Source organism: Nicotiana tabacum, chromosome 18 (genome assembly GCF_000715075.1).
Source record: "Nicotiana tabacum cultivar K326 chromosome 18, ASM71507v2, whole genome shotgun sequence".
NCBI lineage: Eukaryota > Viridiplantae > Streptophyta > Magnoliopsida > Solanales > Solanaceae > Nicotiana > Nicotiana tabacum.
The window spans coordinates 13,220,392-13,236,592 of record NC_134097.1 but is presented as its reverse complement, the minus strand read 5'-3'; the positions used below and the strand labels follow the sequence as shown (position 1 = coordinate 13,236,592).

Here is a 16,201-nt window from a genome sequence, read left to right as displayed (position 1 = left end):
CCTTGGTTATTCTTTGGGCCGCGATTCTTTTTTAAGGGTTTTATTTGAACCAGGTGTAGTTAGTTTTTATTTTTTAGAATAGTAGGAAACCTTGTGTCATGATTTGAATGGAAGGCTATATTTCTTGACTCTATTATGCCTTGAGAAAAGTAAGTGCTTTAATTTTGACGTTTAGGCTTAGTTTTTTACTCTTATGTAAGTACCTTAAATTATATGATCTTAACTTTGCTTAACTGCTTTGACTAGAGTGTCTTGATAATCCAATACTCAGTGAGTTATGTGCCATGTGGGTGTGAGGTTTTGTGTTATTCTATGCATTGCATTTGATGTCTAGAACTTGACCCGTGTATTTGCAAAGCAAAATAGTAGTTTTATTCAGTCTTGGAAGTGATATAGGCATTTTATATTCTTTTACCCACCTAATTGTTATGTATCTTAGTTAACCCCGTTGAGCCTGTAATCTTATTTCTTTGGCAACCATATTACAAGCCCTACCCATTTGTTTGAATTGACCATCTATTTGAACCTTTTATCTCTCGTGAGCACTTGAATTTGATATGAACTTTGCAAAAGTTGAAGTGTGGGGCGGTTGGTTTGGCTTTTGAGTGGAACTACTGAAATAAGGGAAAATGTGCACTGTTTTAAAAAAATTAAGAGCCATTTGAATTGAAAAAGAAAAAAAAAGTGTATGATTGGGAAAAATATTCCTTGATAGTGGTAACTCTTGATGTATCTGTGCTTAAAGACGTAGGGAGTTAATATATATTGATGTGAATATGGAGTTATGGTTTGACATAAGTGTGAGATTTTGAATGGTTAATTGTATGTATCAAAGTGCTTAGGGAGGTGTGGTCACTCTTATATCTAAATGTATCCTACTCGTCCCGTAACCTACATTACAACCAGTTAAAGTCCTACTTGATCCTTGTCTGAATGAGCTCAATTAGTAGAGTATTACACTACGGGCAAACTTATGGTACGTCTCTTGTGGCACATTAATGTTATTTCTGAGAGTGAGCGAATTTTTTCTATCTTGAGTTCCTAATTATTCTTAAATTTGATTGTGTGTGGAACTACTCCCCATTGTTGTGTGGGGGCATTTGATTCACGAAGAAAAGGTAATGCAGTTTACCTCTATGTTAGAGTAAGTGAGTAGGTTATAAATAATGCGTGGTGCTTGTGAGTCAATTCTTGAGGTGAGGATGTTACGATATTGTGCTTAATTTATTTTAAATATTCTTAGTATGATGAGTTAGGAGAGTTGTTTAAAAAGGTCGTATCTATATGAAGTGTAGTCTGATTGCTCGAGGACGAGTAATGGTTTAAGTGTGGGGTGTCGAAGATAGGCTATAATCTCGAATTTAGTCGCTTATTGCACTCTAATTTACTACACTTTACTTGTTTTAAGTTTTAATTAGTATTATTTTGCACTTATTGCATATTTTATGCCTTGTAAGAATGATTCCGAATTATATAGATGTTGTGGAGCTAAATTAAATAATTGGAGCTTTGAAGTCTGAGTAAAAGCCAAGGATTAAGCCAGGATCGTGTTCGGGAGTCGAGGATCATTTCTGGATGTCAAAAATCAAGGAAGAAGCAACACTCTAAGGAAATGCACTAATGTGATGCACCATGCGTAGCACTGTGCGACGCATCAGTGCAAATGTGCGTCGGAAATTTGAGAAGTTCAGAGACTTGTAATTTTTGGGTATGACAGAAAAATACACTAATGCTAGGCATAGTGCATGGCATAGTGCGTAGCATCAGTACAAAATTCTGTCAGACAAGCTAAGTTGAGAGAGTTTACGACCGATAAAATTGCACAGATGCGACGAACTGGGCGTAGCATAGTGCGACGCATGAAAAACATTAAGTTTGCAAGTTTTCCTATTTCATCTAGGAAATGGTGATTTCGTTTGGGCCCGACCCTGCTTGGTATAAATACATGGAAAAACATTATTTTCTGGACTTTTGACACATATTCGACCTAAGGAGGCTAAGGAGGAGTGGGAAGAACACAAGCACAATGATTTCATCATTTCTTCCTCGCTCAGGACCCGAGTTTGGATCGAATTTATGTTTTCCTATATTTGTGATTAATTTCTCCATATCTATGGTGTAAGTTCCTTTAGGTTTTGATGGATTTGGTGTATTGGTGATTGTTTGTGGATTATAACTCTAGTTTTATGTATTGAAGCATTTTTGAATGATTTAATTGTTGCATCTATATTCACTAGTTCATGTAATCGAGAGAGGCATAACTTGTGATATCTTTGCATTATATTGTTGGTTGAGTTCATTAATTCTTCTTAGTAATTGAAAGAGGCTAGTTGAATTGTTGATTAAACCTAGTTAGGAGGATAGTCGAGAGAGGATCTCCTAAAGACCAATCCATTACGCATTCTTACACATCTTTAGGTGCTTAAATTGGTTCATCTTGTGTGGTTAAAACTTAATTGAGAAATGAGTTTTTGCTGAACGTTTGAACTAATAATTGAGTGAATTCGAGAGACTCACTTGAATATTAAAAGTGAATTATCTAGAGTTATATCACAAACATTTATCTTGCACCTATCCTATCAAAACCCTATATTCTCCCACTGATAACTTTCTTTGCTTATTCATTGTTTCAATTATCACTAGTCAATAGCTTTAGGCTCTTAGTTAATTTAAGCTAGAAATCATATAAGTCTCAATTGTTGATCATATTGGATAGTAATCAAGCTTGAAACTACGAGAATACTATTTAAATCCAATTCTTGTGGATACGAGATTATACTATACTATATTTGATTAGCGAGCATAATTTAAGTGTGTGTTTCGAGCTCGTCAGAGGTTGATATAGTTCGAGCATGCGAAGATGAGATGTTCAGATATCCCAGTTGAGGAGGTGTGAGAGATTGATGGGAGTGGGTCTGAGGAGAGGAATAGGTAGGCCAAACAAATATTGGAAAGTGGTAATTAGGCAGGACATGGCGCATCTTCAAATTTCCGAGGACATGGCCTTTGATAGGAGTTGAGGGCGAGGATTAGATAGAAGGCTAGAAGTAGTTGAGCGTCTTTCCTTTCATTCCAGTAGTACTAGCGTTATTATAGTATTTTCATATTCTTAGAATTCTAACTACCTAATGTTGCTTGTGTTTTGATTGTTCTACTATCTTGCTGTTGTTATGCTTCCCTAACTTGTACACAACTATATATATTCTCTATAATGTTGTGATTTTACATGCTTGCTTGGAGCTGAGGGTCTATCGGAAATAACATTTCTACCTGCATAAGGTAAGGGTAAGGCTGCATATTCACTAGTATCTCCAGACCCCGCTTGTTAGATTATACTGAATTTGTTGTTGTCGTTATTGTTGTTGTGATGACAAAGAGGATTAGGGCTCTAGCTAAAGCAATCATCCTATCAATCTCACAAGGAGCAAATACACGAGTAACACTAGCTCCAAGTTGCTCATGCGGTTTTGATTGGATCATATTATGTAAACGCTATGTATTGGTGACTAGTTGTTCCACTAGGCACATGTAACAATTTAAGTTAATAAGGTTTGATACCTACTATTAGAACTTTTTATAACATCAACCCTATATAACAATCATTCATTATAAAAGTCAAGTTTGTTTCGGAATCGAACTCTTATGTTATACTATGTCCTCTATAAAACACTTCAATATAGTATTCAATTTTTTATAAACAAACGCGGTTGTTATAAAGATATTTGACTGTATAACAACTAGGCTTTAGTCTCAAAGGAGAGAAATGATTGGTGGTCTTATTTCAATATAATGGTTAATTTACAAAAAAAATTCAACAATACAATAATTTGATGAATTTGAACTCAAACTAGTCAACTTATTACTTGTCCTAGCATAGCATTTCTAAATTTTGGAAGCTATACAAAACAAGTCAAATAAGACAAGACTTTATAATAGGTAACATACCACAAGAATTCTTGTACGAAAAAACATACCACAAGAATTAATTACAACCATCACATTCAATATTAGGTCTTAACCACAAATCAATTTGAAAGCAACAAGTCATCACCTTGTCATACAAACAAAACATTGTTCCCTCTAGAAAAAACCACATCACAGAACATAACAAAGAGGAAAAAATAATTAATAAAAATGGATTCTTGATTTTCAAGAACTTGAATGGGAGAGTGACTTTCCATCTTCTCTCTTTCTCTCTCTCTATCTGTTATATCTATATCTATTTCTATTTCTCTCTCTCTTGAGGAAGAAGAGAAGGGGTGGTTGAGTCTAATGGGTTCAAGCAGTAGCCGTTTGGGGTCACACCCAAGTCGCCCAAATCGCACCAAATACACATTTTCATCCATTTTCATATGTGGGGCTTCATCCTCTCGCTCAGCCATTGAGGTATGCAATTTCAAGATTTGTTTTTTATTGCTGAAAATAGAAGAAAAAAAGGTAACCCCTTTTGATTATTTTATTAAATGCAATTTCAAGATTTGATTTTTATTGCTTTTTGCTATTTATGAAGCAACATTTTTGTATGTGATTGTTATGAATATCTTGATAGACCCCAGGATTTTGATTTTGATTTTAGTTGCCCTTTAATGATTGATTTCATATTATGAGATTTAATTGATTTATAGGGCTTGTTTTGTTGCATTTCTATTCAGTTCCTTAAAAGTACATCATAGTCAGATGATACAGTCAAAAAAAAAACATCATAGTCAGATGTTTTGGTCCCTTTGAGAACATCCCATAAAATTGGATGACATGTGCAAAAGGAAAAATGGTCTAAAGAAATTGATACTATGTTTTGGATAATAAAATATTATTATGAGAATTGGCATCCGAGGGTGTGGGTTAGCGGTCAATGAAGTGGGTGGAACCCTTGGAGACCATGTTCAAATTTCAGCTTCTAGTATGTGGCCTCATGCTCTTTTATCCATTGAATCAACAACAGCAACAAACCCAGTGAAATCCCACACGTGACGTGGGGTATGGGGAGGGTAATGTGTACGCAGACCTTATCCCTACCTTATGAAGGTAAAGAGGTTGTTTCCGATAGACCCTTTTATCCATTGATAGATGAATTTATTTCAAATTTCAGCTTCTAGCATTTGGCCTCATGCTCTTTTGTCCATTGAAAGATGAATGTATTTATCAGGCAATGAACTGATATCTGGGGTTCTTGTATTTCTCATTTTGTTTAAAGCTACATGACCGTTTGGGCCATGTGCTTAGATATCTTAAACGAGAAGTTTGACGTAGAGTTAGGTACTTTAGGTGTTTAAATTCAATTCATATTTTATATTTGTTAATCTGTAGATGGAAGATGATCCAGCTGAATTGCTGGTGGATTCTGCAGAACACGCTGACAAAGGAAAGCTCCAAAACTCTGAGAAGGACCCGTCAGCTGATTTTATTCCCTCCCGAGCTGAACGTGGAGCTTCATCTGCGAGCAATTTGGTAAATAGTGAAAAATCTGCATCTGGAGATGCTAATGTTCAGGGAGGTAACCGAAGAGAAAACTCAACCAAAGACATGGAATTAGTCACTCGATATCGACCTGGAAGTACAGGTTGTGAAACTGCTAGTACGTCTCGAGACGACAGACCATTTCCCTATCCACTTTCTTTAAACAAAAGGGCAGAAAATGATGTTGTTAATAGTGTTGATACTACAGCGAATGGAGATGTCTCTCAAATATTTGCTGGGTCCTCTCGTTCTAGCAGTCCATTGTATCACGGAAACGGAGAGTCTTCATCAAGTGAAGATTTTGTTGTAAATCATACAAATGAAATCCTTATCTTCAATAATTCCGATTCTGGTTCTGTATCTGTTCTTTCGGATTCTTCACTTACGCCACATTTGGCGGGAGATGATTTGCGTCAGGATACACCATCATCGGGTCTCGAGTTTCTGGTGTCAGAAAGGGAAGAGAGTTTAAGAGATGGAAGTGCACTTCACGTTGATATGGCGAATGTCTCTCCCAATGTTTTCTCTAATAGTCCTGCTGAAATAACTAGTCGCGAAGCAAGACGGAATAGTAGAAGACTTTTTTGGGATTCTTTTTCAAGGAGAAGTCCTAGGAGGCGTGCTGATCCTCGGAATTTTCGTTTTCCAAATGATTATTCAGACGATGTAGTATCTCATGACAGGTTACTGCTGGACTTCAGCGATAATTCCCTTCATGAGGGGGCTGGAGGTAATTTTCCATCAAATGGAAGTCGGACTAGTGGGAGTAATGAACGGCGACGACATTCCAGATCTGAGGTGACGTGATGTACTTTATTTTTTGCTGCAGTGGAAGGTCTGATTGCTGCTCCACTGAGTTATGGCTATTATCTCTTTGCAGATGTGGGAAAGACTTCCTGGTGGTCTTATTGCTAGTGATCATCGAAGTGCAACTTGTCCAACTGGGATTCACGCAGATGGCCCATGTTCATGTGAGACAATTTTGATGAGTCGAGAAACTGGCAGTCGCGCAAGTATATCACGAATAGTTATGCTTGCTGAGGCATTGTTTGAGGTAATTTTTCATATTGCAACTTTTTAGTCTCTTTATGGCCTCTCCAGTATTGTTTAATATGTGGAGCAGTTTTCCCTATTAAATGCTCAGCAGTCCATTGTTTCCCTCATTATCAATAAAAGTTCATTTTACTTTCTAAGGAAAAGGCTGTTTCGGTTAAGATTGTCACCTACTTAGTAGGAATATACTTTCTACTACGGTTTAGGGTCATCACGTATTAGGACTGGTGCAAACAATTAGTACTACTGTTCTTTTCAGTTCGCCACGTTATACACTTCCATTTCATGTAATGCAATTTGACTAGGAGGGTGTTTGGATGGGCTTAAAAGCTGGTCAAACTAGCTTTTAAGCCCTTTTTAGCTTGTTTTTGTGTTTGGCAAGTTAAAATGCTTAAAAGTACTTTGCTTTTAAGTCAAAACAAGCTAAAGCCATAAGTTGGGGGGTGCCCGACTTATTGCCTTTTGGATTAAAAACCGTCCATGTTTGGCCAAGTAATTTACTTTCCTATCCCTTATCTTTTATATAATTCCAAAATTAACCTTCCTTCCTCGTTCGTCGTCTTTCCTGTGTCATTTGTCCATCTCGTCTCTGTCTTCCTTCTATGCTATCTTTCTGTTTCTTCTTTTATGTGGCTTATTCTTTCTTTCTTCTCTAGGATAATTTTTAAATTTGGTTATAGCATAACCAGGTAGGTATACGGAGTAATTATTAATGAGATTTGTCGGCATCGCTTCAGGGATCCTTTCTTACTATCCCCCAATAACATTATGCTCAAGAAAATTAGTGTGAAGAAACCTACTGTAATTTCTACTGATTTGTGCCCTAGCATAGAGTTGGAATATATCTTTATTTTAATATGAGCTAAATGTCGCATGGAATATATTTTGATGCAGTATGCTTTTTTCATCAAAGAAACTCAAGTATTTAGTACTCTAATTCTTCATTGCAGTGGCTTCTATTGCATTTCGCTGGTTTCTATTCATTTAAAATGGAAGGAATATAAAGTTTAATCCTAGAAAACTGATTTGATAAAGAAATGTAAGCAAAACAAATTTAAAATTTATCTAATCCATTTATATTGAAAATGGATTGAGACATAAATTAATTTATATTTGAATTAATTTAGAATTAAAAGTCTTTGTGGTAATCAGCTCATTTATGGAGTTAACAATTTTAAGGATATTTCAGTTGTTTTATCCAAAAATATATTGATAAACACTTTTTACCAAACACTTCAACAATTTTTTTTCAGCTTCTGCACTTCTATCCAAACACGTAACTGCTTATTTGTAAAACCAACTCCAGCACTTAAAAAATGCTTTTAAGCACTTGGTTCATTAAAAGCTACTTAAATTCAGCCAATCCAAACGGGCTCTACGTATGAAGCTTAATAAGGAATTTTGACTCGTTGATTGAATTGGTAGAAGAGAACAAAAGACTAATGATCGAAAAGCTATGTGATGCGAAAACAACACGTCTTTGTATAAATTTAATTGTTTAAATGAATTTGAGTTGTGGGAAGAAATAAGAATTATATCTAATAATATAAGTATAAAACAATACTATGTGTAGGTTGAATTAAATTGGCACGTCTCACAATGGAAAGTGGGTCTTATAAATAGGGAGGGAGAGAGTTTTTATGTTGGAAGGACCAAAAGAAGTACATGTAGAAATGGGTCATTGGTAGTGAATCTTTGTAAATGAAGATGAATCCAGCTTAAAGAACTAAGACAATATTGATTATTTAAAAGGTTCTCATTTTTTTTTGTTTGATTTAAAAGGTTCTCATGAATGGTAAAATCTTATGAAAGACCATAATAATAACAACAAACCCAGTGGATTCCCACAAGTTGGGGCTGGGTAAGGTGTGATGTACGCAGCCTTACCCTACCCTGGGAGGGCAGAGAGGTTGTTTCCAATAGACCTCAGCTAAAGAAAAGATGAAAGAAGCAGTGGCAACACGTAGTAATAACACAAGATATATAGAAAACCGAAGCCAAGATAATAATTATGAATGACCACAATGAATGATAAAATCTTTTGGTAAATGCTAGTATCGTAAGAAGCCCAACAATCAGCTATTTCTAACTATGTTGCTCGGACTTCAAATATGCTGCTGCACCAGTGTTGTTCCTTCAAATATGCACTACTTTTGGAGGAACCGATACAAACCCGACAACATTCTTGAAGAGTCCGAGCAACATATTTGAACGGAGATGAGGGGAATGAGGTTGGGAGAGAGGAAGCTGTTGTAATGTTAGATAAATATCTACATAGGTCTGCTTAATCTGTTGCTATACGTAATACCCAATGCTTGGTATGTAGACCTGTTAAATACCCTTAATTTGCATGGTTTAGAGATACATTATATTACATTTAAGTTTTCTCTTTCTTCGACAGATCCATCATGTTCTAGCAGTGGTTTTCCATTCATTAGTGGAAGTCATCAACTATTTGACACTAATGGCAAATTGCAGGTCCTGGATGAAATACATCGGCAACCGATGTCATTGTCCTTATCTGTATTATCACTTCCAGCTCCAGAGTCAGTTGTGGACTCATTCCCAGTGAAGAGTTACTCAAAATCAGACGAAGTAGATACTGGCAACAATGTTCCACAGTAAGTTTCTCTGTCTCTATGGAGTTGAAGGAGTAGAATTATATGAAAACGAGTTAAAACCAGTTACAATGTGCAATAAGGCGTTATGACTTGCAAACAATTTTTTTTTTGTTGACAAATGATGCGATGTAGTTATGTGGTAGTAATTTTATATGTCAAACTAGTCATGGCTTTTTGATGGTTCAAGTTTTGTAATTTATGATCATGCTATACAATTTGTAGGTGTCACATATGCTTAGCCGAGTATGAGGACGGAGATAAAATACGAGTTCTACCTTGTCACCATGAGTTTCATGTATCATGTGTGGATAAATGGCTCAAAGAGATACACGGGTAACATGAAACTGCACCTTACTCTTGATTTACGTTTCTTTACATTAGTTCTGTTCTCTCACCGTTTTCCACTTGTCTCCACCAAGAGACCAATAGGGTGGCGGCGGAGAGAATGGTACTAAAGGAGGAGACCTTTTATCCTTTACTAACATGGTGTTTTTCCATATGTTGGCTCTTCACAGTGTATGCCCACTTTGCAGAGGAGATGTCCGAAATGGTTTTGTTGAAGGTTCAGTTTCTAACTCAGCAGTACCTTCTCTTTGAGGTATCTCTAGTGTAATAGAGAGGGAAAGGGAGGGGAAGAGGGAAAAGGAACGCAAGCTAAAAACCTGACTCCATAATCTGTTATTTGGTAAATATAGTGAAGGAAAGATTGTTGTATCACCTATCGGAGCACGTTGAACGTAGAAGGATCGGATGATGGGTAGCTTCAGTTCCCCAAGTTTTCTTCGTTCGCCTTATTCTCAATAGAAGGTGAGAGAATAAGGGCCTCTTCCTTTTCCTCTTTCTGACTTTGCCCCATGCAATTTTGTGGAGAGCATGTACAGATGTATATGGCAGCTTTCGCTCTGCGACACACCCTTGTTAAGAAGGCACATTTTAAAGTTTATGGAACAGATAATATTACAACGCACATGCCACTGTACTTGGTTGAGGCTTAGGAAATAGGTGAATATATGTATTCTTATTAATGTATACAGATGTCTGTAATAGGGGAAGCTCCATATCTCTATATGATATTATAGTAGAGACTTTCATAGCCAAGATCTGGCTTGTCTTGCCTGCAATTGGAATCCTTGCTTGTTTTGTTTGATCATTTTGAGATGAGAAGTCATATATTGATGCAGAAGTCTGTAAAGTAATGTCAGCAGACAATTTTCTACATTCTCCCTCCATCAAACTCCTCAACCCCCCAGGCGGACCATGCTATACCGAGAGGGGACCCGTAAAGTTTGGCAAAAATTTTATGTGTCTTTAGAAAATATTGATACATTAGTAGTGGACACCCCGGCCTGCAAATCCTGGGACTGCCTTGAAAATAATGTTCCAAAAAAAGGGAAAAAGAAGATGAGATTAGGTATGAGAATTGAGACATCTAAGTTTTACAATGAATTCGGTTTTTGATTCCTTATTTTGTTTGAAGTATAATGTAGATAAAATACCGCAACAAAGGATGTGACCTACCAATGAAATGGGGTGAAAATAATCTGAGATTAGTGTACAAATCCTAGAAATGGCAAAAAATAGAGGAAAAGATAGGTGGTTTCTTTGTCTGCCTAAGCCTTGTGCAGAGTGTACCTGTGGCTATAATGCGAGGGTGTGCAAGCTAGTCTTACAACAACTATTATAAAATATGTAACTCCAAGTAACAAATTAGTACATATTTAGGACACGATTGAAAAGTTGTAGTTACACTTTTTTTTTAAAGATTTCTCAAATAGTATTAATCATATTCCTAAATTTCTATTACCACTTGGATGCTTTTGCTCCGGTTATTCTACTCTCTTGTTCGTATTACCGCTTCTTTGACTTTTTCATTACTGCATTTCTCTCTCTATTCTGTTGTGATTGATTATGCATGCTTGCGAGGGTATATCGGAAATAGCCTCTCTGCCTACAAAAACAGGGATAAGATAAGACTACGTACACACTACCCTATTCAGACTCCACTTGAGGGATTATACTGGGTATATTGTTGTTATTGTTCTCAAATAGTATGAAGCAGTATAGACCAAAAGGAGTACAAAGATGTTAATAACTTATGTTTTGGCACCATTCAATATGGTTGTCAATCACATTTACTATAAATGTCAACATGTCCGGTATAAATAAACAGGAAAAAACCATCCAAAGATGATTTACATTAATAGTGTATCTCTGGTAGAGCACAAAATAGCAATTGGGGCAAATAAAGACAATCTTCAATCCTAACAGAAAGCCATAGATTTGGCTAAAGCTATAATAAGTAGAGTCCACAAAAAAAGCTGATTAGTTCTCAGCTTTCTTTTACTGTCCAAATGACTTTTACTCTTAAACATCAAAGAAAGGATTATATTTGAAGCCCTTATCAATGCTACTATTAACATAAACTTGACCACTTTTCAAAGGAGTGAGGACTTTGGCTTGTTTAGAAGGTAATGTATGATGATCTTGTTGAGGTGCAAATAGATTTGGGTGGCAATTTTCATCATCATCACTTTCATCAAATGTTGTCCATCTTTTTGAGTTGTTCTTCTCCTTAGTAATAATACCACCACCTCCTCTTAAGTTTCCCATTTCTCCAACATGGTTCTTGAATTCCTTCCTTACCACATCCAAAACAACGTCTCCATATCGATCACACCACGTTCTGAAATCGTCAAAGAAAAATTAGTGTGAAGTAATGTCTGATTTCGCGTACACAAAGCAGTACAAAAGTGTGCTTACTTAGGGAAGAACTTTTTAAGGTCAGCCTTGTCAACTGGAAGCCTGGTTGAAATTGCTTCAATCTGATCATCTCTGTTGTGTGATACCAATTAGTAAAAATCCAACTCTATTCAACAAGTCTAAAAAAACTAGAAAGAGTAACATAAAGAAACAGATATTTGCTTACGTTAACGCAACACTTGAATTTTTGGCACCAAGTTCTGTTTGAATTCTTGAAAGCTCTTTCTTGATACTGTCTCCTAAAACCTGAAAATGTGCAACAAAAACATTAGATCACATTGAAGTAAGTATTTTCTTCAATAAATGAATGTTGTATGAATGAGACCTTATCGACAAAGAAATCCGAGGGTGAACCATTTGGATGCAGCTTTCTTTTAATCTGCTTAGTATCTGGACCTTCTCCAACAGGTTCTGCAACAAGCTGACCTAAGTAAGTTCCACCATCCGATTTTTCATCAAGCGACAATGGAGCTGTTTCATCTTCACAGTCATTTTTCTTCCACTTCTTGAATCCATCAAATCCCCATTGTTTCTTCCCTGATTTCGTCTTTCCTTCAGATTCAGGCTCAGCACGTTGATGATCATCGCTCTGCCCTTCATTTTGTTCTCTCAAAAACAGACCTTTAAAAGGTTTCTTTCTTGATTTGTCACCTCCACTTTGCTTCTTTACCTTCATTGGTTCATTAGGTAAGCTCTCTACCATAAGAATAGACTTAGTTTCACTATCTTTTTCCTTCAAATGAGTATTCCAAAAGGGATTTTCTGTTGAAACTCCTAATTCATTTCTTTCATATTTAGAATCTTGCCTACAATTTTCACTAAGTATGCCTCTTTCTTCTTTGATCTTTCCGTTTTTATTCGACGATGCAAAGCCAAAAACTGAAGCAGCCCCTCCTTTGATTTGCTTGATAGCCGAGTTTTGCTTTTGCTTCGAACTCGAATTCTCTTTGCCAAGATAGGATTTTTCATCCTTTAAATCTATAACAGACCATTCCTCATCTGTGCCTTCTTTCTTTGATCCAACAACTACATGTTTTGCCTCAATCTCAGCTCCTTGAACTGCTAGCCTTTGCAATAATGGCCTCTTTGATGCATGATACTCTTCCTCTGATATACATTTTGCATACAGTAGCTCCTTCAAGAAGAAACACCATTAAAAAAAATAAAAAATTCAAGCTTTACAAGAAAAAACCAAAAATTTATAAAAATAAAAACAACCAAAAGAAAAAGAAAAATCCCAAGTCTCAAAAGCTGAAATTTCAGCTTAATTTGGAAAATGTAATTGACAACAAGCTCTTCAAAAAAACTAAAGCTTTACAGGAAAAACAAAGAATTATAATAAACAACCAAAAGAAAAAGAAAAACCCCAACTACCAAAAAGCTGAAATTTCAGTTCACTTATTAAACTGTAGTTGAAATTACAAATAAATATAGCTATCTATGGATCATCTCAAATCATGATAAAAAAAAAATCAACAATCACTTCAAGGAAACAAAGTGCAAGAATTGAGGCTAAATAAGAAGAAAAATCTCAACTTTACAAGGAAAAATTTAAGCTTTACAAGAAAAACCAAAAATTTATGTAAAAGAAACTCACAACCAAAATAAAAAGAAAAATCCCAACTCCCAAAAGCTCAAAATTTGAGTTTAATTTGGAAAATGTACTTGCCTAATTCCTTCAAAAAGAACAACTATAAAGAAATTTAAGCTTTACATGAAAAGCCAAAAAATTATAAAAATAACAACCCAAAAAAGAAAAAAAAGAAGAAGTAAAAGCACCCCAACTCCCCAAAGCGGCAATTTCAGTTCAATTTTGAAAATCTACTTGAAATTGCAAATAAATTGAGTTATCTATTTTTTCCCCATCAAATGACACAAATTTAAAAAATTGAGACAAAGTTAAAAGGGAAAAATTACCTGCAAGAAGATCAACTTATCCCTTAAAATGGAAGAATGTTCATGATCAGCAGGAGATGCGATAAGGGTATCGAGCAGATGTGATCTGAAAGCAGAAACTTCGGATTCAGCCAAGATTCCTTCTTTACAAAGACCCATCAAATTAAGAATTTGATGAAAAGATTCTTGTTGCCATTTAAGGTTGTCGGATTGCTGCTTCGACAACCTCTGCTCAGCAGCTGCAATCGCGGGTAATCGCCTTTTCTTGAATGGAAATGGGAGAATGGTTTTACAAAGAGAAGTAATTGAATCATGGAGTGAGCTGTAGTATGTTGGTGTGTATGAATAAACCATTCTTGAATTTGTCTTCTTTTTTTGTATGAGAATTTGATTTGAGAATTTAAAGCTATGAATTGATCCTATTTGTATTTTGAAATGCGAAAATTTTCTTGTATGTTTGATGGTGAAAGGTTTTGTTGTAATGAGGTAGAGGTTTCAAACGGTCAGTGGAAAAACTAGCCGTTGGAATTTTAAAACGTTGAGCTAGTATGAAAACGATATCGTGTCATTTTCTAAAGTTTCAACTGTTTCTGACTTTATTGGATGCGTTTGGGCCATGGCAAACTATAGGCCCAAAAAGAAAATTACTAGGTGGCCCAGATATGTTTTGGAAAATTAATAGCCCATGTTTTTGCCCATTGACACAAAATGGCCCTTCGGCCCAAACATATTACATCTAATAGCCCGAAATATCTATTTTGTATAGTGACAGTCTATGTTGTATAATTTTTGTATAGTGACAGTCTATTTTGTATTTTTTTTTGCATAGTGACAGTCTATTTAGCATATATTTTGTATAGTGACAGTCTATTTTGTATATATTTTATATAGTGACAGTATATTTTTTATATTTTTTTGTATAGTGATAGTCTATTTAGTATATATTTTGTATAGTGACAGTCTATTTAGTATATTTTTTGTATAGTGACAGTCTACTGTATATAAATTGTATAGCTAGTGACAGTCTATTTTGTATAATTTTTGTATAGTGACAGTTTATTTTGTATATATTTTATAATATACCAATATTCAAATCTATTTTCACTGAAAGAAATACATAAATATCCATAATATATACTAATGGTGGGCCTGAAATTATTTTTATGAAAAAGTTGGTCCAAAAAAGAGATTGATAAAATATTCATGTTTGATATGTACGAGATGCAACAGAGGATAGGGAGAGTAATTGATACTTGGGGGCCAAATGGGAGCCAACCCTCTGAAACAGATTACAAAGAGGAAATAACAATGATCAGAAAAGAAGCAATGAGCTTCTATAGAGGTAAAAATCGCTCTCCAAAACTCCTAAATATTGGTATTTATAGATCGAGTAGGATTTCAAAGTCCAAACGATCAAAGAGCCGTTTTAAAATGCAGCAGAGAAATTGACCGTTTGTATAGGCATATCTTTAGAAAAAGATTAGAGAGGGGGCTGGGGTTTCACGTGATCTGCTTAAGAAAATATCATAATTATTTGGCTTATTGTGTTGACCAAATCTCGTTGCAGACGAGAGAAAAGAAAAAGTCATGGGTTTTAAAGGGAAAATCGAGAGAGACAAAAGACTTACTCAAAATTGGAGGGGCCAAGCTTCTGCCATGGTAAAAAACAAGCTAAATTTTAGCATAGAAGAGGAAAGGGTTGATAAGGGGGTGGTAGGAAGAGAAGGAGATTAAAAATATGATTTTTATCTCTAGGGTGAGATATTTGGGATTGCAGGTTTGGTCTTTGATCGTTTGGGCTTGGAATTGGGCTGATAGCTTAGTCATAATTGATATTAAATGGACTAGCTACTTAATTGGCTAGCCGTTATAATTGATTTTGGGCTATAAAATGCATATTGCAATTTGTGGCTAGCGGCTGATATTAGTTTCTAGCGGATGGCCATAAATGAAGTTTTTTTAAAAGTTTTGTCAGGAGATTAAGTGAGCGTTTGGACTCAAAAATTGTAAAATTCCAAAAAAAAAGTGAAAATTTTTTCAAGTGAAAATGATATTTGAAAATTAGAGTTGTGTTTGGACATGAATATTATTTTGGGTTGTTTTTGAAGTTTTACGAGTGATTTGAGTGAAAATTTTGAAAAATAGCTTTTTGGAGTTTTTTAAATTTTCGAAATATTCCAAAATTCATTTTCAAGTGAAAATTGAAAATTTTATGGCCAAACACTAATTTCGAAAAAAGTAAAAAAATTTCGAAAAAAGTGATTTTTTTTTTATATGTCCAAACGGGCTCTAAGATATTAACAATATTTTCACTATACCAACCATGTAAAGAGAAGTGAGAATGCATATAGTCGATCCCAACTTGTTTGAGACTGAAGCATAATTATTGTTGTACCATGTTATATATGAACCTT

At 35.3% G+C, this 16,201-nt stretch overlaps 2 protein-coding genes across 2 annotated transcripts; one reads left to right on the top strand and one right to left on the bottom strand.

Moving 5' to 3' along the window:
- The first annotated feature begins 4,073 nt into the window (after positions 1 to 4,073).
- LOC107764391 (uncharacterized) lies at positions 4,074 to 10,229 on the top strand. Its single transcript, XM_016582952.2, has 7 exons — positions 4,074 to 4,386; positions 5,308 to 6,255; positions 6,338 to 6,511; positions 8,989 to 9,131; positions 9,354 to 9,464; positions 9,647 to 9,729; positions 9,827 to 10,229. Exons 1-6 carry the CDS (start codon positions 4,273 to 4,275, stop codon positions 9,726 to 9,728), a joined length of 1,572 nt encoding a protein of 523 aa, XP_016438438.1. The 5' UTR covers positions 4,074 to 4,272; the 3' UTR covers position 9,729; positions 9,827 to 10,229.
- Positions 10,230 to 11,288: 1,059 nt separating this feature from the next.
- On the bottom strand, positions 11,289 to 14,268 carry LOC107764392 (uncharacterized). The gene is made up of 5 exons (XM_016582953.2): positions 13,809 to 14,268; positions 12,217 to 13,026; positions 12,058 to 12,137; positions 11,892 to 11,963; positions 11,289 to 11,814 (listed from the first exon to the last, which is right to left on the bottom strand). The coding sequence occupies exons 1-5, from the start codon at positions 14,139 to 14,141 to the stop codon at positions 11,496 to 11,498; spliced, it is 1,614 nt and encodes a 537-aa protein (XP_016438439.1). The 5' UTR covers positions 14,142 to 14,268; the 3' UTR covers positions 11,289 to 11,495.
- Positions 14,269 to 16,201: the final 1,933 nt, after the last annotated feature.

Bases quoted from the DNA above. Each gene is read 5' to 3' on its own strand.
- LOC107764391 (XM_016582952.2), top strand. From the start codon at position 4,273: ATGGGTTCAAGCAGTAGCCGTTTGGGGTCACACCCAAGTCGCCCAAAT. The intron at 9,132-9,353 runs GTAAGTTTCTCT...TACAATTTGTAG, and splicing joins ACTGGCAACAATGTTCCACA to GTGTCACATATGCTTAGCCG. The intron at 9,465-9,646 runs GTAACATGAAAC...GGCTCTTCACAG, and splicing joins TGGCTCAAAGAGATACACGG to TGTATGCCCACTTTGCAGAG.
- LOC107764392 (XM_016582953.2), bottom strand. From the start codon at position 14,141: ATGGTTTATTCATACACACCAACATACTACAGCTCACTCCATGATTCA. The intron at 13,027-13,808 runs GTAATTTTTCCC...TTCTTCTTGAAG, and splicing joins ATAAGTTGATCTTCTTGCAG to GAGCTACTGTATGCAAAATG. The intron at 11,815-11,891 runs GTAAGCACACTT...TGACGATTTCAG, and splicing joins CTTAAAAAGTTCTTCCCTAA to AACGTGGTGTGATCGATATG.